Genomic DNA, 27,145 nt, shown 5'->3' with positions numbered 1-27,145 from the left:
ATTCGCCAACCTCGGTTGCTTCGTCCTCCCACCGACACATTCCTTCGAAAGTTTCGCAAAGCGGACTTTCGGTAGCCCTCGCGTCCCCGTCGCCTGTTCACGTGTCCAGGATATTCTTTGACGGGCGTTACACGTGCACCAGCACGCCGTCCGTGTCCTTTCGCGTAAATTTATATAACGAGCCCTGATTTGATTCGTATCGCGTACGCGATTAATTAACGATAACGTTGCGTCTATCATCGAAGATGGCGATTAAGCAAAGGGATAGACATCGATTTTGAAAATTTTCCCCACCGTCCTATTTTTGAAACTAGCTATGTGAAAGAAGACAATCGCATTACGCTATACTCCGTGAGGTCCGCGTTCGTTTCGCCAATCGACTTTCGAACCACGAAGAACGCGTACACATGGGTCGATGCAATTGCGTCGAAACGCGTTAAGGGAAGATGAAAAATCGTTGCGATTCGTGCTGGCTTCTAGATCGCGTTACAATTTGAAATTACACAGAAGGTTTCGCGTTCGTATAACAGGAGACGATTTCCATCGACGATACGACGGCAGAAGCGGCGAAGGGAGCGCGCGATGGTCGCGTAAACATGGAAAAACAGTTTTTCAAAATTGTCGTAATTCCCAGTGACACGGCGCAGGCTAGCGCAGCTGTTGCGGTCCCAAACGGGAGTTGGATGCACATACAGACATAAACTACGACAGAATGTGCTACAACCTCCTAGCGAGAACTTTAAATCCCGCAGCTACGCCACTACGTAAACTTCCTTGCCTGCTTTAAATCCACCTACCGCGAGTTCCTATTATCTTCGCGCAAACGTTTGCTCCGTTACAAGATCGAAGTTTCGTGCCTCCTGTTTTCGCGTCGCGTGATTTTTCCCCGGTTTCGTAAAAAACTCTCGACTCCGGCGGATGATCTGCAACTTTATCGACGACGCGACGGACTATAGTCAGAACCGAGTCGGACCGAGTCGAAGGAAACTTGTTCGTTGCGTTCGCACCGTTAGCGTTTCAAGCGAGACACGTTTTCAGAATCTGATACATCGCGTCTGTCGATTGTTTGCTCAGCTGTTACGGCCGAAAGCACGTGGCGCAACTTCGAAACTACAGTTACAGTTTCCTTGGACATAAACTCGTATTGCGACGACCGAATCTGTCCGGAGAATATATATCTTGGAAAAGCGCAACACATCGGGCTAAGGATATAGACGGAACGAGGGTGAGAAAGTACGGAGCGAGAGAAAAAGGCAGGCGGAAAAAGAGAGGAGGAAATGGAAAACAAAGTACGCGATCGAAACATTTCGTCTGGATGCAGGCGTTAGCCAAAGTCGAACGGCAAACTGCGAGTTACGATCGACGTTTGCGTCGTCGACGCGGTGACTTCTGATTCGCCCTCGTGCCGTTACGTGCTGCTGCAGTCGAGAGTTGCTCGTTTTTCGCTATAAAACCGCGCTGGACGTAAAAAAAAAAAAAGTACAATCCCCCGGGACAGACAACTATTTTACGAGGCATCCATTTGAATTTATTTACTGCAAAGACATTTATCGACGTTGTATCGTCCACGTGACGCGCGTAGCACGCTCTCTTTCAAAATTACCTCCAACTTCGTAAAAACACATTGCGCTATTCGCATTCCTTTCGTTATCGGGTCGACGAAACGAGCGAATACTTCTTTCGCGATGAGCAGAGAGAAAAACGTGGGATCGCGATCTGCACGGGAAACGTTCGCGAAATAACGCGGCTGAGAACCAACGCCGTAGAACTTTCAAGATAATTTTCGTTCGAGAGAATCCTGCGATTCTTCTGCTATTTATCTACAGCGAGATGAATTTTGACAGATGAAATCGCTCTGATTCGTCAGACCGAATTGATTAGAATACCGAGCGCGATCCTTGCTGTTAGCGGTCCGATCGGTGGCACGACTTGACGGTTTAATTTACGACTTTGTTATACACTGTGCAGATTTACCATAGGATTTCTGGCGGCAAGAGGCAAGGTATTTCATCATTGGGAATTTTCATTGGGAAAACGAAGCAAATAACGCACGCAAATCGATAGAAGCCGCGACAATAATGCTTGCCGCGTAAACCGAACAAGCCGTTTAAAACCGCTACTTGATTAACAGGAAAGCCTATAGATCCGTCGGTATTTTCTGCCATGGAAACACTGTCGACCACCACCGCCGATATCGGCTCGTGAAAATCAGAATCGAGGATTACAACGTGTCTCATTAAAGTACAAAGAGAGAGAGAGAGAGAGAGAGAGAGAAAGGGGCAGGGAGACAGAGAGGAATATAGGTTTTCCTATTAACATTAACGGGCTAAACTCCGTTGTCCGATGTCCATAGAGGCAAGGACAGTTACCGAGAGTTCATTAGAAGGAAGACGATCGCCCTTTCGATTCACGGAGAACGTTGTTCGTTTTATCTCCGTTTCAAGATCCAGGCTAATCGGATACAAGATTGCACGTCCGTGGGGGCTGCAGGCTCGAACGAATACGAAACGAAGCAAGAACCATTGCCGACGAGAGAGCACGGGATGCGATTGTTTCGAGCGCGTTTCCAAGACGAGCGTAGCAATTACTTAAAAGCTTCCAATTGTTTACGAACAGAATGGCTAACTGGGGGGAGTTTATGGGATTCGCACTCCCAACAGGTGGCGATGGCACGAAGCGAAACACGGCAGGCCGCGCGACCCCTTTCAGAAAAATCATTCTAGCTCGCATTAGACTTTCAAATTGCCGGACAAGCCGGATAACGCCATATTCCACCCTCGGCTCCCGTATAATTCACTCTGCTACCAACGTTCCTGGCCATGTAATTGTTTCCAGCGCTTCCGACGTTGCGCGTTTCCAACTCACCGGCCACGCGGATATTTTCACGACACCGCGCGAAAGAGAATCGAATCGGCCGACGAACCAAGATCGACCAACGAAACATCAGACTCTCTTCGTTATCGAGCTAACTCGACGAGATCGTGTGGCCGGTCGTCGTCCTACAGTTTCAGGAAGAAACGACGCGCAGTCACCAGAGGAATATGTCCGTTCCGCGGAACTAAAGCAGGCAAAGACAGGCTACGGCCTATTAAATGGCTCGCGTCGCATCCAGAACAAAGGAAAAGCTGCCCTCCGACGACTCGACCGCCTTTGGTTCGTCGCTTCAAAGGAGATACGCGCATTCGGAGACCAAAATTCACGCGAGCAACTAACGCGCGAGTAAAAAATCCGGAGTACCCGGTGGTCTTCGCGAATGCACGTTCCCCGACCTGATTTGATCAAACTTTCAACCTACGTACCATTTCGGCAAGGTTGCGTCGCTACTCCCAAATACAACCGGGCACAATCTTCTCTCGATCGAATCGGTTCGATGAAGGCGGAAGAGCATCGTGGTCCTTGTCATCGTTCGGAAAATTCAATCCTGTTTCGAATCCTCTGGGACGCGCATCTAATGTCCTCCTGTTCGCGTTTCGGATATCCTGTTTTAAAACGCTGCTCTCGTCGAGAAAAACAGCAAACTATGTTCGACCTTCCACGCGAAATCGTATACCGACGAGAACTCGTTTCGATTTCAACGTGAGCAGCTAGCTGGGAGCATTCTCGCGTTCTAACTTTCGAACGAAATGTTCACGACCGCGAGGTCGCGAAAGGAGAATCGCGATCGCGATGACTCGAAGAAGATCAGGATAGAGATATTTAGAAAAAAATCTGGAAAATTGCATAGATTGAAAAAACAGAACCGGCAAAAGCAGACTTCGGAACTGGACTTGAAACTAGCAGGACCGGTGGAAAATCATGGCTAACTCCGTTTCGTGGTCCCATCCGGCTGGCCAGCGGCCCGTTTCATCACTCTGCGGCCAACTTTTGACCTATATTTCCTCGTGCGAGAGTTAATACTCGTTAACAGCAAGGTACTGGCACAAAGGCTATTTTGTCATCCATGCGTGGCCGCAAATTTCCAACAAAATCGCAGGGAAAGTTGTTCGAGCCGAACCTTCTACCTGTCGTTCTCCTCGAATTCGTATCTCGTATGGGAAATTCCAAACGACAGAACGTAGCCACCAAATCTCGTACTCGAGCCTCGAGTTGTTTGACGATATCTTTCTTAGAGGTTGGCAGATTATCCACGTTAAAAGCATCCGAACAAGTCGGACAAATTATTAGAAAACGTTCGATAAGGGGAAGAACCGCGCGTAAAAATAACTTTGGCTCGATGGAACACGCGATGGATGTTTTCTGAGAACACAGTAAGTCGCGAGTCACGGAGTGCTCTTTTACCAAACGGAAAAGCCGCCTTTTTCTCCAAAAAGAACGAGATTCCCGGGAAAAACGCGAAAGCGTTCGGGTTCCGTGGCAGCGAGGTATCGATGGAGAGCCGCGAACAAAATGTTTGCCGAGTCAACGGAACGTGTTTTCGTGCCGCGTCCGTTTTCTCTCTTCCTTTCCTTCCTCTACCGACAAAAGACATTAAAACGCGCTCTAAGCTGGTTAATGTTTAAAAGACACCGAGCCTTTTCGCGATACTTTCCATCGTTCTCCAATCGCCGACATAGGGTTTTCGCGCTTGCCCTTCTACGAAAAATCAACCGGGTAAGCTGCGAGAAAGTTCGCGCAATCAACATTTTTTAACCAGAAAGAGAAACACGGCAAGAAGAGAAAGAAGAATAGATTCGCAAAGGCGAAGTTCAGCGGCAAAGAAACTGGAAGAAACCGAGTATCAACGCTATTCAAAATGCAATTTGAATATTCGAATCGAGCTTTCGGTTGCTTTCTTCGGATAAAACGAGACGAACCAACGGATCAAGGGAAAGACGGGAGACAAGTTGGGAAAAGCTGAAGCGAGCGAAAGAAAACGAAAGAAGGAAAAAATTGCCTCGGCTAATTGCATGAGATATGCGATTGTTTCATGCATATTCAGCGAGTTCTCCTATTCCTACCAGTTACACCCTTCCACCCTGTGTCCTCCGCTCCCACCTACTTCCAAAGGTCTCCTTTCTTTCCACGTTGTTTTTCTTTCCTAGAAGAACAGTCGACTCTCTCTCTCTCTCGCTCTCTTTTTCTCGAGCGAGTAATCCAATCCTAAGCCGTGAAGCGCGTCCTCGATATTAATTGAGTTCGCGATCTTGCCCCGCACGAATCGTACGCACCTGCTACTAGTTTCCTTCGACTCTTAACCTCGCCGCGATTCGCGAAATATACATTTCTCCCTCGCCATTGCCTCCGGCTAACGTTTTATCGTTGAATGAAAGATGATTCGAATCTCGACAAACGAGGAGATACTTGGAGCCGATTGCCATTACGAAGGACCGATGGTTTCTCTGGAAACCGGTCGGCACCGGCACTAATCGACGATAAAAATCAGAGAACGTAGAACGTCGTTCTGCGGTGAGGAAAATCGAGTCGACCTGGTCGGCACCGCGATCGAATAAAATAAACTTGCCAACTTCCATTCGACTGTTACGCCAGGTAGACCGCAATATTCGCCGATCCTCAAAGTTTCGTTAACGCGGAAACATTCTCGGAGAAATAGAATTTCGCGAGACAGGCCGAACGGCCGAAGCTTCTCATCCTCTTTCCTCTGCACGATTATCGAATTCCCGGGAACGTTATCTGGACCGTGGCGTCCATCCTGTGGATTTTCCACCGATGTTGGTCGTACTTTCAAAATATCGGCAGAATGATTGATAACGAGAAAACTGGGTTGTGGATTTATTTTTTCCCACCTCCCCCTCTTTTTGTTTTCCTGTTCGCTCGGTACCTTTGTTCGTACTTTCACAGACCGATTGCCCATTCGCCTTGCCCCCGCCTCTCTATATATTTATACGAGCGACTACGGCGTTTCCTGGTTTTTCGTTTACCTTCTACCATGCGTGTTTCCCATTGCCACGTCGAATTTGAAATCACGTCGTACGAAACAAAACTTAATAATCGCCTTGTTCCGACTGGTGTAATACACCGAAACGCGCCTTGTGTTCATTCGCTCTTCTCTTTTGTAACCGTCTTCTTCTTAGGTTCTTCCTTCGAACGAACGGTACGACGATCGCGAAAAATCGAAGGAAGAAGAGAGGAGCGAACATAGGCGTGGAATGAAAACACGTCGCAGATTCAAATGCAAGGATCTCGAAAATAGTCGACGTCGATTCTACCGATCGCTCGGAAGCGGACGATCTCGGTGCTGGAAAGAACTGGAAGATTTAGAAAGTGCAAAAATACGTCGCCTTTTCTATTACCTTCTTCCCACCATAGTATCGTACTTCTTAAAAGCACGTGCAAGCCTTGGTAAAACGATGCGCAGCTTAGCGCATTTACGAAGCCACTTAACTCGATTGAGAGAATTCAAGCAAATCTGCGTTCATATTCGAGTCTATTCGATTAAAGACGATCCCCGAATAGATAGCGTCGAACGGAATAAGTTTGTTCCCGAGTAGATGCAGCTTGGCGCGTAAGATTTAAGGTGCGACTCAACAAGTCTTACGAATTGGACGATCGATGCGCTGCGCTGCAACCGACGGGAACTTCCAAATTCGCGTATTTATCGCTTACGACCCGCATGCTTGGCACCGAGTACCGCGATAAATATTTTACGAATACGCGGTACGAAGATGCGCGAATTTCGACACGCGCGATAATCAGAAATTTTAAATTCTCGCTGTTCGCGTGACGCTTCGTCGTCGAATGTTTCGCTCTCGTTTGAAAGAAGAGAAGAAGAGAAGATAAAAGAAACATTTGGACTTTTAGCGCGATATCTTATTGGGAAAGAAATGTTCTTTTTAAACTCACCGCCAAGCAGGATGTGCACGAGTAGCGAGAGAAATCTGTATTGGCGCACTTTCGTCATGATTCTTGATTTTTCTACATGAACTGCTTTCCTCACCGTAAAACCTTCGACTGTCCAAACTGGTGCAATTTGTTCGTTCCTTTAAACGTAAATTAAAAGTAAACACAAAGCCGGGAATGTCGGAAGTTTCTTCGATCGCGATCGTAGTATACGTAAACGATCCTTAGGACGTAAAGGAAATAAAAAAAGAAACGACAACGAGGACGCGATAAATCGACGAGTCGAAAGTGTTTGAACGAAAAAGACCGTTCAACAGAGAAATTCGACGAGTAGTTGCGCGGACGAAGTCTCGGCTTCGACTGGCGCGCACCAACGTATCTGACCCCTCTGATAACCGGCCAGCCCCCCTCTGGTTCAAATCCACCCCTCTTTTCTCCTCTCTTCCTCTTTCTAGACTCCCTCTCTCGTCGATTCCACTTGCTGCATATCGTTATCCACGAGATATCAACCCCGACAAGACCCCTTACCGTCTGTTCTCTTCTAATTCACAGTGTAGCGTGAATCGTGACCGCGTACCACCTTGCTAAAAGAATTATGAATTTATCGCGCCGAATAACCAAAGGACCCGCAAGAACTTCGCTATCTTTGTAAACGTGTTTACCATATAGTCGCCTCGTGTCGTATCGTGCGAATTTATTAAGTACCGTGGCAAAACAAACAATGGAAATTGTTTGGCGCAAAATCTAACTATCAATTATGTCGACTATCACCGGTTCGTGCTATCGTTCAATTCAAATCGTACGCTTAAATTAATCTGTATTCCACTTGTCATTTTCGTATTCGATAGTATTCGAAACATTTCTTCGTTTACATGAACACAATGTGCGTACATTACGTTTATTATTATCGAGAAAATCAAGCAAATAAAGGTAAGAAACGACTTTTTAAATCTCAGAGGAAATTATAACCTAGTGTTATAAATTTATCAAAGAATATTCCAAATGTTACTCTATTTTACATATTTAATACTTATCAAATAACAAATTACTTAGACGTATCGTTAATAATTGAGAAGCAAAGCTATTATACTATAATCCGATGATGTAAATACACGAGCATGTCAGGGACATCCGAATGATTACTAAATAATCGATTTTTATCCATAAGCGATTCTTACCAATGAAAGGTACTTGTTGCGATTTCAACAGTTTACCGGACCAAAGTAAACCGGATCGAAACATTTCCATTTATACGAACCGTCCATCGAAGAAGGAAGGGATAGAATTTCCGTTACGAAGATTGCGTTTTGTGCGTCGGAAGTGAGATCTATAGTTGAAAATCAGCCAAAGATATAAAACGTGACGAGTTTTCGTGTGTAAAAAAAATCCAGACATTAGCGCCTCTGGTGAGTTGCGCAACAGCCACGAGTTCAGCAGCATTGTAACTTTTTGGCGCCAACCGACAGTAAGACGCTATATATTCTATTTCTAAAACAATTATCTTGCAAAATTAGTACGTATATGAATGGCGATATTAAAATCGGTTATTTCTCCATACATGACTGTCATAAAAAAGGTTTTATACATACATTTGTAAACATAACCTTGATATACTTTTAGTGCCGCCAAGGAAAGCAACAAAACGACCAGCTTCGGCTCCTGCAAAAAACCAACGGGAGCCAAAACAAATAAGGAAAAAACAAGGTAAGTTGCTATTTTTTCAATTTTAGCTAATATTTTTACGAGTATATTTTTAGCGGTGGAAAATTTATTAGCACAAAAAATCTTATTGAAAGTGCAAAACCATGAGGCACATGTGTTTAAGCAATGTGTTCCACGATCGATAATTATTGCTCCGTTTTAGTTGGCAGCTGGGAGTATACTAGTATCTTTAAAAAAAAGTTTCGTGAAATTGTCTTAATAATCTTTCTGTGTAGTGCCGCGAATATTTCGTGTCCTAAGGCAAATGTGAATCGACACAAATATACTTGTTTACGTCACTAAATTAAATACCGTAAAATAGCTAAACACTTGCATGCATTTCACAGAATTAGTTGTGAAACCCGATTTACGGCAATCTGCGACTGGCGGCGTAATATTAGTATTTGGACAAGGTGATGTTGGACAACTTGGTTTAGGAGAGGAAGTTGTTGAAAAAACACGTCCAGCAACAGTTCCTGGATATCAAGATGTCGTATCTATAGCAGCTGGTGGTATGCACAATGTGTGCTTAAGACAAACTGGAGGAGTATTAACGTTTGGTTGCAATGACGAAGGAGCATTGGGACGAGATACGTCTAGAGATGGTTCTGAAACTGAACCAGACTCTGTTGACCTACCCGGCAAAGCCATTCAGGTGACGGCTGGGGATTCTCATAGTGCTGCTTTACTAGAAGATGGACGAGTATTTGCATGGGGTTCCTTTAGGGTATAATTTTCTTTTGCTTCAACTGCTAATCCACTTATGATTTTAAGAAATAAATGACAAGAAATTACGATATTCTCTTTAGGATTCTCATGGCACTATGGGTCTAACTCTAAATGGAAATGAACGGTTCCCGATAGAAATGCTGCCTAATGTAAAAATAGTTAAAATAGCATCTGGTGCTGATCACTTAGTATTACTTGATAAAAATGGGCATATATACACGTGTGGATGTGGAGAACAAGGTCAATTAGGACGAGTAGCAGCTAGAGCAGCTAGTAGAAATACCCGTCATGGTATGGGACCTTTATTGACTCCTGGATTAGTTGAATTTAAAGTTACTAAGAAATTAGAATTTGATGATATATGGGCCGGAACATACTGTACATTTGCTAGAGAATATCAGAAGGGAGATATATATGTATTTGGACTAAATAATTATTATCAAATCGGTAAGTTCAAACAAAATATTAACAAATAACACTGATTTAAAAATCATTATGGTACGATTCAATTAAATATCTCATAAAAATTTTAGGCTTGAAAGATCCTGTCACTCATTTTCATCCACAAATTTCAAAAACCTTTAGTGGAAAGACCTGGAGGCACATTAGTAGCGGACAACATCATACAATTGCTCTAGATGATTCTGGTCAAGTATTTGTTATGGGCCGTAAAGAATATGGCCGCCTTGGACTCGGACCTAATTGCTTGGATGCAAAAGAATTAACACTAGTTCCTAGCTTAAGTTCCTTTAAATGTATTGACATTGCAGCAGGCAGTGCCCAATCTTTTGCTGTTACTGAATTAGGTAGAGTTTTTCTTTTGGTACCATCATAGTTTATTTTGTTGCTTCTTTATCAATATTATTATTGTCATCTTTTGAAACATATGGTATTATCATACGTCTGTATACAGGAGATTTATATTCATGGGGTATGGGTTCAAGTGGCCAGTTAGGTACAGGAGAAGAAGAAGATGTTGAGATACCTACACTAGTCAAAGGAAAGCAATTGGAGGGGAAAGCAGTGATACGAGTTGCAGGAGGAGGACAACATACACTATCATTAGCGACAATTCATCCAGTAAAGGAGAAAACTGCTGGTTAACAATAAATAATTCCTTAAATTGAAATTTGAACTGTTTCACACATAATGTGATAATAATTTGGACAACGAAAGGATGAAGAACAATTTTCATTCTCCTTAAACAAAAATTGCACTAAAGGAGAAAATATGAATATTACGGTATAACGTAATTTCAATATTAATATGATACTTAAATTTGTACATAATTTTTTGTGCTACCAAAAAATATCATTGTGTTTATATATCGACTGAGTTTTTGATTGTATTGTTAGTTTTTCTACTTAATTATGTATTACGAAAATAAACAATTTTCTACTTACAAATCATATGTTACAAAAAACAAAAATCGTTTTTGTTGTACAAGACAGCAACAAATTGAATTTTTATTTAGTCACTTCGAAATATTAAATGATTTGCTAATTATATTTACATTATTCATACTGTACAATTGAATACAGAATAAATTTGTTACTACAATTTATTTTAGTACTTTACAGAACATACAAAAAGAACTTCATTTTTCATTAAATTGCGTCCACCAAAAAGATTATACATCTCCTAAAGAGAAAGCTGTTAAATGCATAAAAATGAGATTTCTACTGATATTTATCTTAACAAATTAATATTTTATATCATTTTATTTAATTTAATTTTGGTTGTTCTACAAATTTGCTTTCTTGCATGGAAATTTGTTGAAGTTTTTTACCAATACGTTCTTGTACATCCAAATATTTAGCAATACAACGATCCAGACACACTGATTCACCTTTACTTAGTTCTGAACTGACATACTTTGGTGGAATACATTTCCTGTGACATGCTGCTGTCATACGATGAAACATATCAGTCATCATTTCTATTTCTATATCTTGCACTAGCTTCAATTGTTCTTCGCTAAACTGAGGTAATCCAGCCATTTTTTAGATAACTACCGTTTATTATCTAATAATATTTAAAATGAATAAATAATTCAGTTAGCAATATTAGAATCTTGTTGAACTTGCTTTGTTTTCATAATCTGATATCTTTTTTCCTGTATACTTCTTCTCGCACACGTAAAAGCATATACTCCTATAACAGAAGATATAGCCCTGCAAAAAGAAGAACTATTCAATGATGATTATGGAATATATAATGGTAATAATGATAATAATAAGCTTCAAGAAATATTAATCTTACTAAGTTTCAAATAAAAATATTTATCTTTTGCGAGTCTTTAAGTAAAAAGTTAACCACCAAAGAAGACTATTACGACAAAACAGCGATTGCTATATTTTATATCAACATACCTACCATCCAATCGCTATCTTCGTGACATTTTGCAAAGCCATTCTCTTTTAATTATTACAAAATATTCTTACATTAAAAATTAATTGTCTATATACCTGTACAAACGCTCATACGACTATGCGATATCTTTCACTCATGCCACTACGCGACCATGTGACTGCGACGATCATATAACATTGAACATAGACACAGCATAGATAGAGCATGCAGTGCCGGTGGAAGACAACTTTAGAAGTATTTCTAGTGCACATGGCAGCATTGAATTACTTGAATTATTTCCACAAACTTTTATATATTGAAAAATTTTCTAATAATAATTAATAACATCACTGACAAAACTTAAAAAGATTAAATACTTATCATATATTAATAATTTAAATATTTAGGATATCTGAAATGGTTAGTAAATTCTATATTACATAGTTAATCTAACGTCTAAAAGTACTACACTCAATGGACAATTATGGAAAACTGAGTCGTGAAAGATCAACATGAAAAACAAAAAAGGTCTCGTTTTGCGCATGCGTGACATGTTATGAATGGTAAAACAGAAACAGAAACATTCTACTCATCTCTGTCTGTCTCGTACAACGATCACTCTGTTATCTTCCATGCTGAATTTTTACGACTCAATTTTCGGACATTTTCCCTAGCGAGTGTCGAGACGTCTAGACCTGCTTGTGTGACTGTTACATACAGCGTTAAAACAGTGGAATTGAGGATAAAACTACAGTGGTTATAAAGGTAATTGTGTTTGATTGCAAAAGTTTGCAATAGTAAGCTATTTTGTAATATCTTCCATTATTATTTAACCATTAAATACGTACGTAAAATTTTAGTGTTGATGCGTAGATATAAAAACATAGTGTAAATGTAAAATGTTAAAACAAAGTAACTTTTTCTCTCATAACATCGATGTTACATGGAAAACATTCGTTCGAGAATCTTGCGAACCAACAGTATCTACAGAAAAGGAAGATCACTGCTTAGGTTTTCAAAATGATGAAGCAAGAAAGGCATATGATGAAATTACAAATGAAAAAAGCGATGTGTCTTCAGAACAAAAACATTACAAATCAAAAATATTCAACAATCAAGTTATAACAGCAAAACAGTTTTCATCAAATGAAAGGACAAAGTACAATCAAATTGCTACCGAAAAAGTGACAATTAATGCTATATTGAAAGCAGTAGAACAAAAAGACCTGAAATTTCTATCAAAGTATGTGACGTGGGAAAATGTTAATTTGACCGATGATTTTGGTTGGACTCCTCTCATGTCAGCTGCATATTGTGGTCACTTAGATGTTATAGAATTTTTATTAAATCTTGGTGCCAATAGAAAAGCTAGAGAAAGATCTGGTCTTACTGCAGCACAGTTGGCATTAAAAAAAAATTATTTAAATATAGTTGCATTGCTGAAGAAAAAGTCAGAACCTACACCTAACAAAATATTACCAGAAACAGTTACAAACGCTTCTGGAACAAATATTGATGTTCCATTACAGATAAGGTCAGAGCTTGTAGGACATTTGAATAATTGCACTGATATTATCCATAAAGGTAATGATGATAGAAAAGAATGTTCCAATGAAGGTACAGGATTTTATTGTAAAATTTGTAAAGTTAATTTTTACCAAACAACTTGGAAAAAGCATGAGACATCCACACTTCACATTTTCAATAGTAAACCAAAATTAACAAATATAATGTATGGAATATCAAAACAAAATAAAGGTTACCAAATGCTTTTAAATTATGGATGGGATGAACAAGGTGGTCTTGGTCCTACAGGAAAAGGAATGAAATATCCCATTAAAACCTGCCTAAAATCCGATAGAAAAGGAATAGGACAGTCCAATGAGAAAGAATACAGAGTGACTCATTTTAAACCTGGAGATACTACAGCAGTTAATGACTTTAAAACATCTAAATCAAAGTGTTTAAATAAGAAAGACAGGGAAAAATTACTCAATAGAGAAGTTAGAAAAGAAAGAATGCTGCGCATTGCTTTGTCATAAAGTAATATACAAGAATTTCATAAACCATTAATATTTGATAATACTTCTAAGACTGAATACAATGTAATTTGTGTTTTTTATATATCTTAAATGCGTATATGAATTTTCTGTTATAATTTAGTCTTAATGATGATGTTTATTTTTGCAAAAGTATTTTTGAATGTGAAATGATATTTGGTTAACTAATCATAATTCTTGTTATAGATGAATTTTAACCAACAGAAGGCTTTAAAACATTTACAACAAGTAGAAGAAAAAGCTAATGAGATCCTTACTGATCGGCAAGAAATAATTGCCTTGGATAAAAGAAGAAACAATGATAGAGTTGGAATGAGGGCACTACAGAAGCAGAATTGTGAGAAACTTTGGGTAAATATTGGACCATTATTACTCAAGATGCCATCCAAAACTGCAGAGGAATTACTTGTCAAAGGTACTTCTATGTTATTCTTTTATATATTTTTATGTTTTTATAAAATAAATAATAATTATATTTTTATTACTACATTAATTACAATTATTACATTACAATTATATTACAGATCAAAGAGAATGTAACATTGAAATTAATAAACTAAGAAGCAATTTAAAAATTAAAGTGAATGAATTGAGGGATTTAGAACTTAATCCACCTGTTCCAGGTTTAATGTTACAACCCATGTCTCATCAAGAAATGTCAGTCATAAAACAAATGTTAGGTCAAAATTCTTAAATGCATATAATAAGGATATTAAAGAAAATAATAGTAGTAACAAAAACTGTGCATTAATGTGTATATAATTTTATATAATTAAATAATTTTAGTAATTGTTTAATTTTTTCCATGGAATATGGAAGAATTTATGTTCTTAATGTACCATGAATGTAAAAATGTATATTCTGATTTATTAGTATTCAGTTCAAAAACAGCAATTGTATTTCGTTTTGGATCATATGTAAATTTATAAAAACACTTATCTTGCTCCTCGCAAATAATTTCTTTTATTTTCTCTAAAAATTCAATACAAAGGCTTCTACCCCTTTTTGTTGACCCTATAAAAAGTAATGAATGGAGATCTAAAATAACATCATATTGTTAAATTATTAAAATTGTCCTGATTACCATGATACAATGTTCTAATGTACTTCTCTTCACTTCTATTTTTGTAACATTACCTTCCTTATTTTTACTACCTATCTTTACCACAAGGATATATGATATTTTCAATACCTACAGAATAACACCGAGCTCACCAACTCAACATTTTGAAGCTGCTATTTGGTAGCTCATTAGAAAGTGCCTTATGATAAATGGTTTTTAATTCTATTAACACAAGTTCCTTCCCTACTATTTACTTGAGAACAGATTCCATCTACTTGAGCTAGATAAAGCAAAATATTGTAACTAAATTTTGACTTAAATATACAACAAAATTCTTAATTTTGGTTCACACATTTTGAAATGTTAGAATCCGTGAATGGTGTAACTAAATATTAAATAAAGTTTATATTAAATAATTTTTAATATTATTAAAGATAAAATATGCAGTGGAATAATGATTTGTTTATCTGTTTATAATTTATTTTATGTGCTACCATATATTGCTCAAATTTGTAACCCCAATTCTCTCAATGTTTAAGAAAATCACTTTTGGTCGATTCACTTTCTTTTTATTTCTGCATCAAACTTGCATAAATATATTGTACCTTGCAATTTTAAAGCACACATAACATTAAAAAATCTGAAATTGACCATTGTGTTAAATTCTTTGAGTCTTGTATTTTCAGAATGTCGAAATTGTCTAATATCCATCACAACATAAAATTGAGTTTCATATCTTCCTTTAATACATATATTGTATTATTAGTTCAATCAAGATCAAACTTGACATTTCTGCTATTTAATGGTTTTCTATAATATTTTAATTGTTTAATATCATTAGAATATTTTCTCTCATCATTGATACTATAATTACCTACTATTTCTAAACTGAATATTTTATGTACAGATCCCCTAAAATTACGTATTTTAAATGACATTGTAAAATTAAATTTTTCTTTCACTAAAATTTACTGTTGTTTATATTATTGTATATTATATATACTCATTACTCATCACTATACTGCGTATATACAAATACAGATACAGAATGCATAGAATGTACATATACTATACAGAGAGACAGTCCAGTACTACGCTCTGCTCTACTTGTCATTTATCGTCACGCGTTGCTATATGACATATATAACAGTTTCGGCTAATAGGTAATTGTATGCAATATGTATGTATTTTGTTATTTGAGGATTCGTTTCTAATGTTTTGTCAGTAGTATGTCTAGCCATATATAAGAAACAAAAAAATGTCTAGTATAATGCACGTGTAGTATTTGATGGTGTAACCTTATTCGCGGGTAACCATCGCATCGTATGAAAATTTACATTACGTATATAATTACAAGATGACATCTCGAGAAATATTAACTATTCAATTAGGTCATTATTCCAATTTTATCGGTAGTCATTGGTGGAATATACAGGTATTTAGAGGAAATATACCAGTCATAGAATATTAGAATTGTTTAATTTTTGTTTAAATATTTTTAGGAATCTAATTTCTCTTATGATCCTGATAATCCATCTGAAATAAATCACGATGTTTTATACAGGGAAGGTGAAAACTTAAAGGTATAAATGTGTAGTAATATGTTTTTAGAATGAAGCTATAAAAATGTACAATTTGTTATTAAGGGCAATTGAATATCTTTTTCTTTTTTAGAAACAAGTTACTTACACTCCTAGATTGCTACTTATAGATTTGGAAGAAGCATTTGGATATCTGAAAAAACAAGGGACTTTATATGATGTTACTCAGTCGGAAGAAGCCCAACAATGTTTATGGGACGATAAAAAGGTACAGGTCTTGAAGAAAGAAGCAATTGATAAAACTCCATTTATTAAAAGTTTAGATGAATCTTCTGAAGCATCAAATTCAACATCGTCACCCCCTAATTTGGAAAATAACATCAGCTCGTGGGTAGATTATCTATTACCTAGGTTTCATCCCAGGACATCGAATGTCATTAAGCATCACAAACACGATGGAGCAATGTATCCATTTAGTATCTTTACTTATGGAAGAAATTTATGGAATACAGAACAATTCTCAGACGACTTTTCTGAAAGAATAAGAGCTTACGTTGAAGAGTGCGATTTAATGCAAGGATTTCAGGCATGTGTCATTTATATTTATATACATAGTTTTCATATTATTCTGCAATATTGATAATATTTTGAAATATAGATAATTCTAGATTCTATGGATTGTTTTGCTGGAATCGGGGCATCATGCATACAACACCTAAAAGATGAATATGGAAAAAGTATTGTGTCATTTCCATGTATAGACAGTAAGAAGACTGAATCTTCTACATCCAACGTGATTAAAATACTCAATACAGCTTTATGCTGGCAACATGTAGGAGAATATGCTTCATTGTTTAGTCCACTATGTTGTGGAGAAACAGCTTGGCCACAAATTGGAGAACCGCGTATATTTAATCATTTGACGTACAATTCTGAAGTAAAGTATCATAGCAGTGCACTTTTAGCTACTGCATTGGATACATTAACTATTAGATACAGGCGAAGAGAATATCCAAACGTAGTTTTATCCGATTTATGTGCGGATCTCAATAAACTGGGTCGAAAGGCAGTCGCAACAAGCCTAACTTTACCGTTCCCGATGACTGCTAAAGCAGATTTGATCGACGTTCTGGACGAATTTGAAGGACCATTATGGACAAGTTTGACACCAAATTGTGACATACCAATGGATAAAAATATGCAAAGCATAGTATTACGTGGAATTTCCGAAGAAAGATTAAAACGACCTATTTCTGATGCAATGAAACAAATGTCAAAACCAGCATATAGATGTTCTACTGTACACGAAATGATGATGCTTTATTTAGCATGCACTTGTCATGCATCAGCAACTTATTTATCAAACATTTCATCGCCACTGAACATAAAACCTCCATATCCAAAAATTTTCAATAACAATATTACTGAAACCGGGGACGTTATTGGGTGGCCTGTAGGAACAGGTGTGTTTCTGAATTACAGTCATTTAATTTTCTTTCTTAGAATTTTGATTTCTTAGAATCACTATAAATGTACGATTTGTATCAAGTATTTATCAATTTTTATTTTTAGATGTTCAGTCTGTTCCTGTTATGGCTGGTTTACATAGCGGAAACAGCCTTAGTTCAATGTATGAATCTTTACATGATCAACTGAGCAAAATAAAAAGCATAAAGAAATTTCATGCGTTCACAGACTCTGGATTGGAAGAGGACGAGTTTAACGAATGTCTCAATCACTTGCTCGATTGCAAGGAAAATTACGAAGATCATTACATGTAAATAGTATCAATTTTATCGACGGTTAACTTCGTATTCCTCTATCACAATACAATTTTTCATTTATAAAAGATTTGTCATTTTAACTCCCTACTATTTCCATTACGCTATGTTGACTATTCGATTAAAAGTCTCGCGAGTGAAAAAATTAATAGGACTTACGAGAAAAGTAAACATACGGAAAATTCGACCTTTTTCCCCGTAAATTATTGAGTGAAACGTCCCTAAAAGTGGGAGCGGCAAGACACACCCTGATTATTAGATTTCGCATTGAACATTGGAAGTGCGAAAACTCAGTTGTAAGCTCTAACTGGTAAATGAAACACCGGTATAACCGATAGATTAACAGTTGTATCTGTGTCGAGCATTATTGTTACTATTAAATAAAATGGGAAACAAAGTAGCTACATTCACCGAGGAACAATTGGAAGATTATCAAGATTGCACGTTCTTTACCCGAAAAGAAATCTTAAGGTACTGCATGCACGATCTGTCTACACAATTATCGATCCTTCTTTTGTACATCGATACCTTTTTAGAATATATAAACGGTTTCGGGACATGGGAGACCCTGGGGCAGTTCCACGATCCATGACGCCTCAACAGGCATCGACACTTCGTATACCACTATCTTGCTTGACACGCATACCAGAATTAAAGGTTCTTTAGATTAATCTTGTTGCCCTCGTTCAATGTTAAAACTCTTTTCATACGTGAGCGCGAAGTTCTCGTCGCGGTGCGTGACGAACAGTTACAGTTGATCATGTTCCAGGAAAATCCGTTTAGACAACGAATTTCAGAGGTGTTCGCAAAATGCCAGAATTCGGGATTGTCAACGTCCGATGTATCAAACGAAGGAATCTGCTTCGAGGAGTTCCTTGAGATGATGTCGGTTTTTTCGGAACACGCACCCAGAGACTTGAAGGTGTTCTACGCTTTTAAGATTTACGGTACGAATCACCATGTGAATCAGACAGTTGAACGGATCGTGAGAAATATTCGAGGTCGTGTCTGATGTACCTATAACTATGCTATTGAATCACAAGTATATACGTTGTCTAGACACGACATTCGCGTTGCACAAGAGAATCATTTGCACGAAAGAACTATCGATTTTCTAGCATACACGATTAATTATATACTACGTTGTAATCCAAACGATTCGAACATAATATTCTCCATCATTTTCGCGATGACGTGACATTCGAACAGAAATTTTATACGAATCGTGGTAACATTTTATAATTTTCTGCGAACAGATTTTGACGAAGATGGGGTATTGGGATCGAATGATTTAGAACGAACCTGTCGACAGTTGGTTCAAGATGGTTTGAATACCGACGAAGTGGCCACCGTGTGTCGAAAGGTTTTGGAAGAAAGCGACATCGACGGTGACGGTGTTTTATCCTATCTAGAGTTTGAACATGTCGTAACGAGAGCCTCAGATTTCATGGCAACTTTCCATATAAGAATTTAATTCTCATCGCTGTCGAAAATTAATAAAATTTACTGCCAGTCAACAAAACACATACATTTATTTACTCTTTTTATTTTTGCTATATATATATATATACATATTACAAAATTACTTTGTCTGCGAATTTCAGATATCGAGATGTTTAGCGCGTTTGAAAAACATAGATGGTATATTTTTGATACTTTATGCGCTGCGAGTACCACAGGCAATAAGTTTTGCAAACTCACCAAGTATAATTATTAGCTCCGTGAATCTGTAGGCGCTTAGTGAAGCGCTACCATATAGTTTCTTACCAGTCACAGATATACTTTCTTGTACGGCCCCATAAGTTGCCCCTGTTGAGCAATAACGAGCAATGCTGGCTAAATAACCAGGCCATTCATTTTCACTCCAGACAGGAACCTCCTGTAACTCTGTAAGTCAAGTCTCCAATAACGTTCCGTATCCTTTACAAAGATGTATAAATCAATTTCACGTATAACAAAGAACAAATGGAAGGAAACCAGTTGAAAAGAAAGAAGGAAAAGCCGGATATTTAAAAAATATATAGTTGGAACGTTGCCTGTTCGATAGCGTTATCGTAGCGTGGTCCTGTTTTTAGCAAACCATTGTGAATAATCGGAAAGTACTGCAACACGGTGTAGACAAGATGCCGGTGTTTTGAGCTACGAATCAAGAAAAAGGAGGAAGAAAAGAAAGGGTAAAAGCCTATGATTTTCGCGTGTCACTGTAAAACGCGATGGAAGAAAGTCATGCAGAGAATAAAAAAAATGTTACGAGCGATCCATGCGTAAAAATGATCAGATCGTCCGGTATCGTCATTGGTGTTTTAGGAGCTAGTTCGTATCTGTGATGTGGCATTGCGCGGTACCGTGGCCCGTGGTCTTAAAAAGCGGTCGAAGTCGGAGATACCGCCCTGTGTGTTACGAAGTTCTCGACCAGTTATAGTCGGCCGCGCGGTAACTAACCAAGTCTTGGGACCAAGGCCATCCGGTCACTTCTCATCCTTCTCTCTTCCCCGCTCGCATCCCTACCGTTCTTCTTGCTGGCTCGTCCACAGGCCCTCGAGGTCCGAGAAGGCCCCCTTGCCTCCTGGGTCCACCGTCGACACCCTCTGCGCGCGAGCCCCCTTCCTCGTCTCTTCGACTCATCTCGCTCTTGCGCTCGGCAGAAGAGAGCTCACCGCTCTTGGGAGAGTCTTCCCCTTAAACATCTCAGCGAACCACCTTCCATACCAAGCTATCCGTATAGGTATATTGCTGAGCCTGGTCGACGCTATGCGACGCGGTGCGTCTCGACGAGATCGCGAGTCGACGGCGTTTTGGAGAGCAACCGTGAAGAGGAAGAGATCGAGATAAAAGCGGGATAAAAAGTCAAGGAAAACAGGAACGAGAGAAAAGGCAAAGATCGCGGGTGGCGAGAGCAGACGAATGACAAAAGGGCGAGAAACCGAAGAAGACGAAAGAGAAGCTAAGAGTAGTAACGGAAGAAGAGGGGAAACGGTTGGAGGATGATAGCGACGAAGGCGGTTGGTGGAGGGCAGATTCGAACCAAACTTTTACGGCACCCTACGTGGGCGAGTTCTCTCGCCGGAGATCTCTCGAACCTTCCTCGGGACCTCGACCTCACGATCGCCACGGTGACATCGTTTGCTCGAAATATACTTTCATGATTCCGGGATCCGACTTTCGTTCATTCCGAACGTACATGTATGCTCGATTCGATGTTTTTGATCGACGATGGAGTTTTAAACGATTCGAACGATCAAAGTACAAAAATACGAGCCATTCACCGGCAAAAATACATATTGTATTCGAATAACGAATCTTCGAGTGCTTGATCTTCGTTGGTGATCGAATGTAGTCAATATTCGAATGTTACTCGTCAATGTTCGTCGAATGTTGCGTATAGCGCGGGAAAAATATCGTATACGATATACGATATAGAATAATAGGATAGATGGAGAAGAACAGAGAGACGAGAAGGATGAACTGGCGTTCACGAACGAATCGGATCGAATGGAATTGACGTAAAGGATAGAAGAAAAAGAGAGGAATCGCGAAGGAGGACGCGTTGCTCGTGTTTTTCGAAAATTACAAGTTGAAGAGTAGCGCGGCGAGCAAATACGCAGTATGCGCGTTAAACTCGACCTTTGAGGTTTTCTTCCCAGTAACGTTTCACTCCGTGAAAGCAGATACCTATGCATTGCTCTCTGACAAGGTTGCGTCGAGTCGACCGCTGTCTAGTCGAAATAATATTGGCGGTCTTGTGGGCACATATCGTAGTGGTGCATAAGAAGGCGAGAGCTTGTATATAGAGAACCGTCTACCAAAGAGGGGGAGGAAGGGTTCCAAGGAGCCGGTTGGCCAACGGAATGTGGCTTGACCGGCCAACCATCCCCCGCCTCCTCTACCATGGATTCATCGAGAATAAGAGAGAAAGAAGGACAGTCAGATAGAGGACTGGCCCAACTACCTTTGGATCCTAATGGGCCCCATTGGGGTGCTCGAATATTCTTTCGCTATCTTCGGACATCTTCGCCGTGAGATTTGTAATCGAGGCGAGCGTCGTTTTTTGACGTTCCCTCGAGTACCTGCTGCTCCCTAATATTCCATGTCCACTATATCGAAACGCTTCAACAATCAGCCGATATCGTTTTATTCCCTATTCTCGTGGAACGAACCGTCATTTATTCACGCGAAACCAATGCGATTTATGCGTTTCAACGTACGATTAGGCAGGCTTAGGTAGGCCAGACAGGAGCCGCGTATATTATCGCCGGTCTATCTTGATCTGTTGCAATCGTTTAAGGCAATTGCAACTTCGCCGCTACGATTACCTCTCCATACGGACAACGAGATGATAAAAATGCCCGCGAACTATGAGGCTATCCATTGACAATGCGACGAGTTGCTTCAAAGATGCGTAACCAATACGTTCGCGATCTTGCTGCGTGTAAGCCTTCGTCTCGCATTAACGATTCAACGTTCTCTACAAACGTTTGCCAGGAATCGTACGCGCTCGATCGGCCGGTAAAGTTTCGCAAAGCACACGCAATTATATTTCTGCCGTACTGTCTTCGTGCCGATAATATCCTCGAAATTGCGCTTGCTCTTGATCGTCGATGATTCGCCTCGTTGATTCCACGTTGCATTTTATTCGAAGCTCGAAACGGTAAACCGGTGTATACAGAGAGATTCGAGTAAAATTTTGCGACGGTACTCAAAGAAGTTTCGCAACTGGTCGTGGCCGGTAGATCAGCTTTCCGCTCAAGTACCACCTAAATTTATTCCACGAACGTTTCGTGCATTCGAAAGCCTTCGCATCGTCCGTGGAATATCATGTGATTTCCACGTTTTTGGCAAATAAACGTACGGCTTCCTTCTATCGATTCGGGATAACCGAGAACGAACGGAGAAGGAGAAGCACACGAAGAAAAAAGGAGAGGAAGGAACAAGTGTAAACATAAAATCAAAATGTATCCGAAACATGTAATTTACGAAGCGAGGAAAAGAGTTTGATTTGTTAATGGTCGAAGCGTGGTTATAACGTTGTCTCGCGGCAGGAGATACACGCTACTCGCTATTCAAAGTTTCTTTGAAATTTCGGTGAAAAGGTGCACACCGTTTTTCTCTTTCTCTTCTTCTGTTTGCAAAGCCGTAATCGTCTGCACGGCTTGCACCTCGTAAGCAGCCGTGACAAGCGTAGACAGCCGCGGCAATTATTTGCACAATAACTCACGTTTTTCGTATCAACAAATAAACCGAGAACATTCGTGCGCATGAGGCACCAGTTTTTAATATTTCTTCTTTTTCCTATGCATCTTGTTTCCTCATTCTTTACCTTCGATCTCGTTATTTTCGACAGCTGTCGTCAAGTACGACGATTTCTTCTCTCATTTATTTCCGAATTACCATGAACGCAGGCGAAAAAAGGTCGAATTATTCTTGTCATTCAGCTGCTTGAAAGTTCTCGTACACATTGTCATCCTGTAGACACGTAAGTGCTCCCATAGTCGTTTGCTTCGAGAGATTACGAAACGGAGGACTGGTTAACGTTGTCGCTCGTTGTCGTGATAATCCAACTTGACTATTGCGCCGGTCAAATCGAAAGCGATGAATTATCCGCTGCCACTTAAGGCAAGGGATCTGTTGCGCCGAATAATTGCGGTCGTCGTGATATTATGACGACAACGCCGTCAGAAAACGTAGTTTCGTGTCTGTTAGAGAGGACAATGATCGATATTCGATCGTTCGCTACAAGTTCTTTTGGTTAACGTTGAGAATTCGAGGAAAGATTTCTACGCTGCGACCGTGTGTAACAGCGCGTTCCTTTCGTCGATCGATCGACACGGAACTTTCTGTCCCTTCGAAATGAAACACTGTAGTAAATTCAGGCGTGCTGTCGCCTTTTTAACACTAAGCTAGCAACGCGTTATACGTGCGTTGATTTACGCGACAAAAATTGCATAGGGATTAATCTCGATAAAGCAGAAGCAAAGAACAGGACGAGCGGTGTCTTTTAATTGCTCCGTCCAACCGTGATTTCTTTTCAAGGAATATGTGAAAAGTAATGGGTCCGCAAGAAGAATGGGAGAGTCGTGTCGATTTAACGAGGCACTGGAAAGAGTACGGGTGACGGGTAGATGGCGGCGATTTAATCGCCGTTCTTTCAACCGCGAAGTTGACTTGCTCGCGATCAACGAAGCTATTGTATTTCCCAAAAAGGATCTGTCGCACCTGAATATAGTGACAGCGGAATGGCTCTGTCTGTTCACTTCTTATTTCTTTTATCGGAATCGTTGAAACAACGATAGAAAATTATTGAAATTTTCCCCCTAACAACCACACATATATATATATCGAATAGAAGAATATCCCGATCTGCCAATAATCGCGTAATTCCTTAAATCACATTAAGACTGTATAGGTATATCGATCGATTCTTTATTTTCTGTCTGAAGCAGCTTCACCAGCTATCAGGCGAAATACCTGTTTGAGGGAAAAAATCCGTCTGTAAATAGCTTCGAGAAAGCTGTGCAATCTTCGTTCATAGCGTAGTACCTTAACCGTTTTTAACGTCTAGGAAGAGGTTCGGACGGAGCGAAGTACGAAGGGCGAGCAGAAAAGTCGAGAAAGAGGGACGATCGAGCGTAGGTATATCCGGATGATCGTGCGTAAAGGAAAAGCAACGTTGCTCGTCGTGAGACAGAGACGGAAGAAACTACGACAACGGCGGCTTACACGTGAACGGCAAACAAGGAGAAAAGAAAGACGGGAAGAAAGGAAACGAACAACTGGAAGCAAGAAATAGGAGGACTACGCTACAACGAGGATGAACGCGACTATGATGAAAACGATGACGATAATGATGATGACGACGATGATGATGAAGAAGAAAGAGAAGAAGAAGAGAGAAGAAAAGAAGAAGGAGGAGGAGGAGAAGAAGAAGAAGAAGAAGAATAAGAGACGAGATTTTATGTTGGAGGGTTTGCCGAGGGGGTCCAGACCAAGCTCCATCTGCATAACCGGTATATACCGGCAATGTAGACTGGCATGAAGGTAGAATCGAGCATGTCCTCGGCACGTTATATCGCTCGCCTCGTCCTCGTACAATATAAAGTGTAGAGGGACCTCGAGGCGGTGGAAGGAAGAGAAACGAAGCGCGGAGAAGCGAATGGAACGGCAAAGAAGAGAAGAGAAGCGAAAAGGGGAATAGAGGCAGTGGAGGTTGGATATTCGTGTAGAGTGGCTTCGAGAAGGAGCACACGCGGTATCCCTGCCAGTGAAACTGGTAGAGAGAAAAGCGTAGGCGCGAGTATCCGCCGACCGATGACATCATCGGTGTTCTGCCTCGAGTCATTCTCTCGGCAGAAGCCTCGCTTACTCTCGAAACTCTTTGGAGAACTCTCCTACTCGAACGATCTCGATTTTTCTTCGAACCTCTGGGGCTTCCGTTCGGCACGTTTCACCGTCGGAATCAACCGAGATTCTCTTGCTCCTGCTGTTGCCGACTTCCTACACGTTCGCCATTTGTTCTTTCCGATTCGGTTTACCAAGCGTCGAACGCTCTGGAAGCCCTATGGAAACTTGAAACTTTTGCTATCCTCGTAGGAGGAGCTCTACTAAGCTAAAACGTCCTAGGAAAATACAATTGTAAGATCGATCGCCATACGGCGTAAGAGACGTAACATGTTCGTCGTGTGTATCTAGTCGTTCGGAGACTTCGATACTTCCAGACCCGCAACCGCAATGTCGATTTCTCGGCAACGCGACCTTCTTTCACGTATCTTCCGTCAACGTCGAATCGAGTTCCGTTCGATCGAATTTTTCTTGTCTCGATGGAAACAACGTTCGTTTTACGCTTTCTCCCGCGTTGTACGGAAACATCGTCTCGAACGCATCGTAAAATTCGATCGACCGCGATGTTTCGAAGATCGTTAACTCTGGACGGAATGAAGCTGTTAACCTGGGGGATTAGCCTTTCAGATTCCTAATCGTATGGAAATGTGAAACGGTATCGCATAGAAAACGTTAGGCCGAATGCTCTCGTGAAACCACCAACGCGGTTATTCGTTGAAACCGCGCGATCTTTTTTCGGTAGGATCGAACCGAGTTTAAGAGATCTGTCGATCGAATCGAAGATACATTTCCAAATACACGCGTACAAAATAGGCAACGATAACTGGAGAAAGGTGGAGGAAATAGAAGGACTCGAACGATCTTTCTTAAAGCTTTGCTCGAGTCGCGTAACGAATGAAACGATTCTGCAAAAATAAAAGATTAGATTCGTCGTAATGGTACAGCCATTGGGAAAGTATCAAGCAGCGTCTCGCAGCAGAGGGCACGAATCTTCCCTGTGGATAACCGTGACATCTACATAGGGTACCGTTCGAAATCGACTTTGTCGTCGATGTTTCATCCGTTCCTTCTGCCGTAATCTGTCGTTGCCAGCTTCGTCGTCTTAAAATCTTCGAGCTGTACGCACGGTACGCGATAGCTGGCAGTGTAATTTTTCATACAGCAATCCAATGAAAATGAAGGCGAACCTCAAACACAAAATGCGAAATATTTGTGGAATAGGCAGGAATTATTATTATTCCAGGAAGGAATAGGCACGGAGGGAAAGATGCGACAGCGGCAACCCTATAAGAAAACACGGGAGCGTCGGAAATCTCTCTAAACCCGAAACCTGTGCCGGGGCCGTCACGAATAAGGGGCGAGACATCCATAAACTTACCTTGGACCTCGGGGCTCACGGGGGTTCTGGGTAGGTTTTTCTTTTTACCGGACCAGGCAGGTGCGAACCGATTTCTATAGTCTTCTCCCGGTAACGGTCGTTCATCGCGCCAACGGTTCGAGCTTTACGGCGGTTTCCGTCGAACAAATCTCTTCGAATGCAGAGAAAAACGTTTCTATCTGCGTGCGTTCGACGATTTTATATTCTTCTCTTTATGTCGTTTATCACGCACAATGGTCACGATTAACGGCAACGAAAAGCGATCAAAAATTCATGAAAAGATCTCTGAACATAAGGAACGTATTTCGCTTCTTGTTACGATTACGATTTCGTGAACTGCACGCCTGATCGATTAACGGCTTTGCGTCTATTCAAATTGCTTTCATTGGTAGTAGCGCATGGCTACCGCGTAAATCGTTTCACATTCT

The 27,145-nt window shown here is 40.3% G+C and overlaps 6 protein-coding genes and 1 pseudogene across 12 annotated transcripts in view; 4 read left to right on the top strand and 3 right to left on the bottom strand.

Annotated features, from left to right (window-relative positions):
- The window catches only part of LOC139988584 (kin of IRRE-like protein 3), a 110,612-nt gene extending 103,480 nt beyond the window's left edge, over positions 1-7,132 (bottom strand). Inside the window, exon 1 of the mRNA XM_072006196.1 lies at positions 6,781-7,132. Coding sequence (XP_071862297.1) covers positions 6,781-6,838 — 58 coding nt within the window. The 5' untranslated portion in view covers positions 6,839-7,132. The remainder of the gene's footprint in view (positions 1-6,780) is intronic.
- Positions 7,133-8,096: 964 nt separating this feature from the next.
- Positions 8,097-10,771, top strand: Rcc1 (Regulator of chromosome condensation 1). Of its 2 annotated transcripts, none has more exons than XM_072006217.1 (6): positions 8,097-8,242; positions 8,398-8,481; positions 8,826-9,205; positions 9,288-9,654; positions 9,741-10,013; positions 10,121-10,771. In XM_072006217.1, coding segments are annotated over exons 1-6 (1,296 nt in total). In that variant the 5' UTR covers positions 8,097-8,241; the 3' UTR covers positions 10,312-10,771. The 2 variants fall into 2 exon arrangements, with proteins under 2 accessions (XP_071862318.1, XP_071862317.1); XM_072006216.1 differs by having other exon boundaries at positions 8,122-8,290.
- Tim10 (translocase of inner membrane 10) lies at positions 10,755-11,743 on the bottom strand. 3 transcript variants are annotated; one of them, XM_072006252.1, is made up of 2 exons: positions 11,676-11,743; positions 10,755-11,381 (listed from the first exon to the last, which is right to left on the bottom strand). In XM_072006252.1, the coding sequence occupies exon 2, from the start codon at positions 11,205-11,207 to the stop codon at positions 10,932-10,934; it is 276 nt and encodes a 91-aa protein (XP_071862353.1). In that variant the 5' UTR covers positions 11,208-11,381; positions 11,676-11,743; the 3' UTR covers positions 10,755-10,931. The 3 variants fall into 3 exon arrangements, with proteins under 3 accessions (XP_071862353.1, XP_071862352.1, XP_071862351.1); XM_072006251.1 differs by having other exon boundaries at positions 11,580-11,737; XM_072006250.1 differs by having other exon boundaries at positions 11,584-11,737.
- Positions 11,744-12,065: 322 nt separating this feature from the next.
- Positions 12,066-14,576, top strand: LOC139988594 (G patch domain and ankyrin repeat-containing protein 1 homolog). 4 transcript variants are annotated; one of them, XM_072006222.1, is made up of 4 exons: positions 12,106-12,324; positions 12,420-13,457; positions 13,827-14,034; positions 14,144-14,576. In XM_072006222.1, the coding sequence occupies exons 2-4, from the start codon at positions 12,459-12,461 to the stop codon at positions 14,311-14,313; spliced, it is 1,377 nt and encodes a 458-aa protein (XP_071862323.1). In that variant the 5' UTR covers positions 12,106-12,324; positions 12,420-12,458; the 3' UTR covers positions 14,314-14,576. The 4 variants fall into 4 exon arrangements, 2 of the variants coding, with proteins under 2 accessions (XP_071862322.1, XP_071862323.1); XM_072006221.1 differs by lacking the exon at positions 14,144-14,576 and having other exon boundaries at positions 12,066-12,324; positions 12,420-13,602; positions 13,806-13,942; XR_011800172.1 differs by lacking the exon at positions 14,144-14,576 and having other exon boundaries at positions 12,067-12,324; positions 12,420-13,695; positions 13,806-13,946.
- Positions 13,884-15,620, bottom strand: LOC139988620 (uncharacterized; annotated as a pseudogene).
- A 186-nt stretch (positions 15,621-15,806) lies between these two features.
- Mst (misato mitochondrial distribution and morphology regulator) lies at positions 15,807-18,072 on the top strand. The gene is made up of 5 exons (XM_072006210.1): positions 15,807-16,117; positions 16,185-16,265; positions 16,357-16,809; positions 16,882-17,686; positions 17,796-18,072. The coding sequence occupies exons 1-5, from the start codon at positions 16,040-16,042 to the stop codon at positions 18,002-18,004; spliced, it is 1,626 nt and encodes a 541-aa protein (XP_071862311.1). The 5' UTR covers positions 15,807-16,039; the 3' UTR covers positions 18,005-18,072.
- A 127-nt stretch (positions 18,073-18,199) lies between these two features.
- LOC139988600 (calcium and integrin-binding family member 2) lies at positions 18,200-19,538 on the top strand. The gene is made up of 4 exons (XM_072006239.1): positions 18,200-18,475; positions 18,541-18,661; positions 18,774-18,951; positions 19,261-19,538. Exons 1-4 carry the CDS (start codon positions 18,390-18,392, stop codon positions 19,476-19,478), a joined length of 603 nt encoding a protein of 200 aa, XP_071862340.1. The 5' UTR covers positions 18,200-18,389; the 3' UTR covers positions 19,479-19,538.
- The last annotated feature ends 7,607 nt before the right edge of the window (positions 19,539-27,145 follow it).

Source organism: Bombus fervidus, chromosome 6, assembly GCF_041682495.2.
Source record: "Bombus fervidus isolate BK054 chromosome 6, iyBomFerv1, whole genome shotgun sequence".
In the NCBI taxonomy this organism is placed as follows: Eukaryota; Metazoa; Arthropoda; class Insecta; order Hymenoptera; family Apidae; genus Bombus; species Bombus fervidus.
This window is presented reverse-complemented; position numbering and strand designations above follow the sequence as displayed.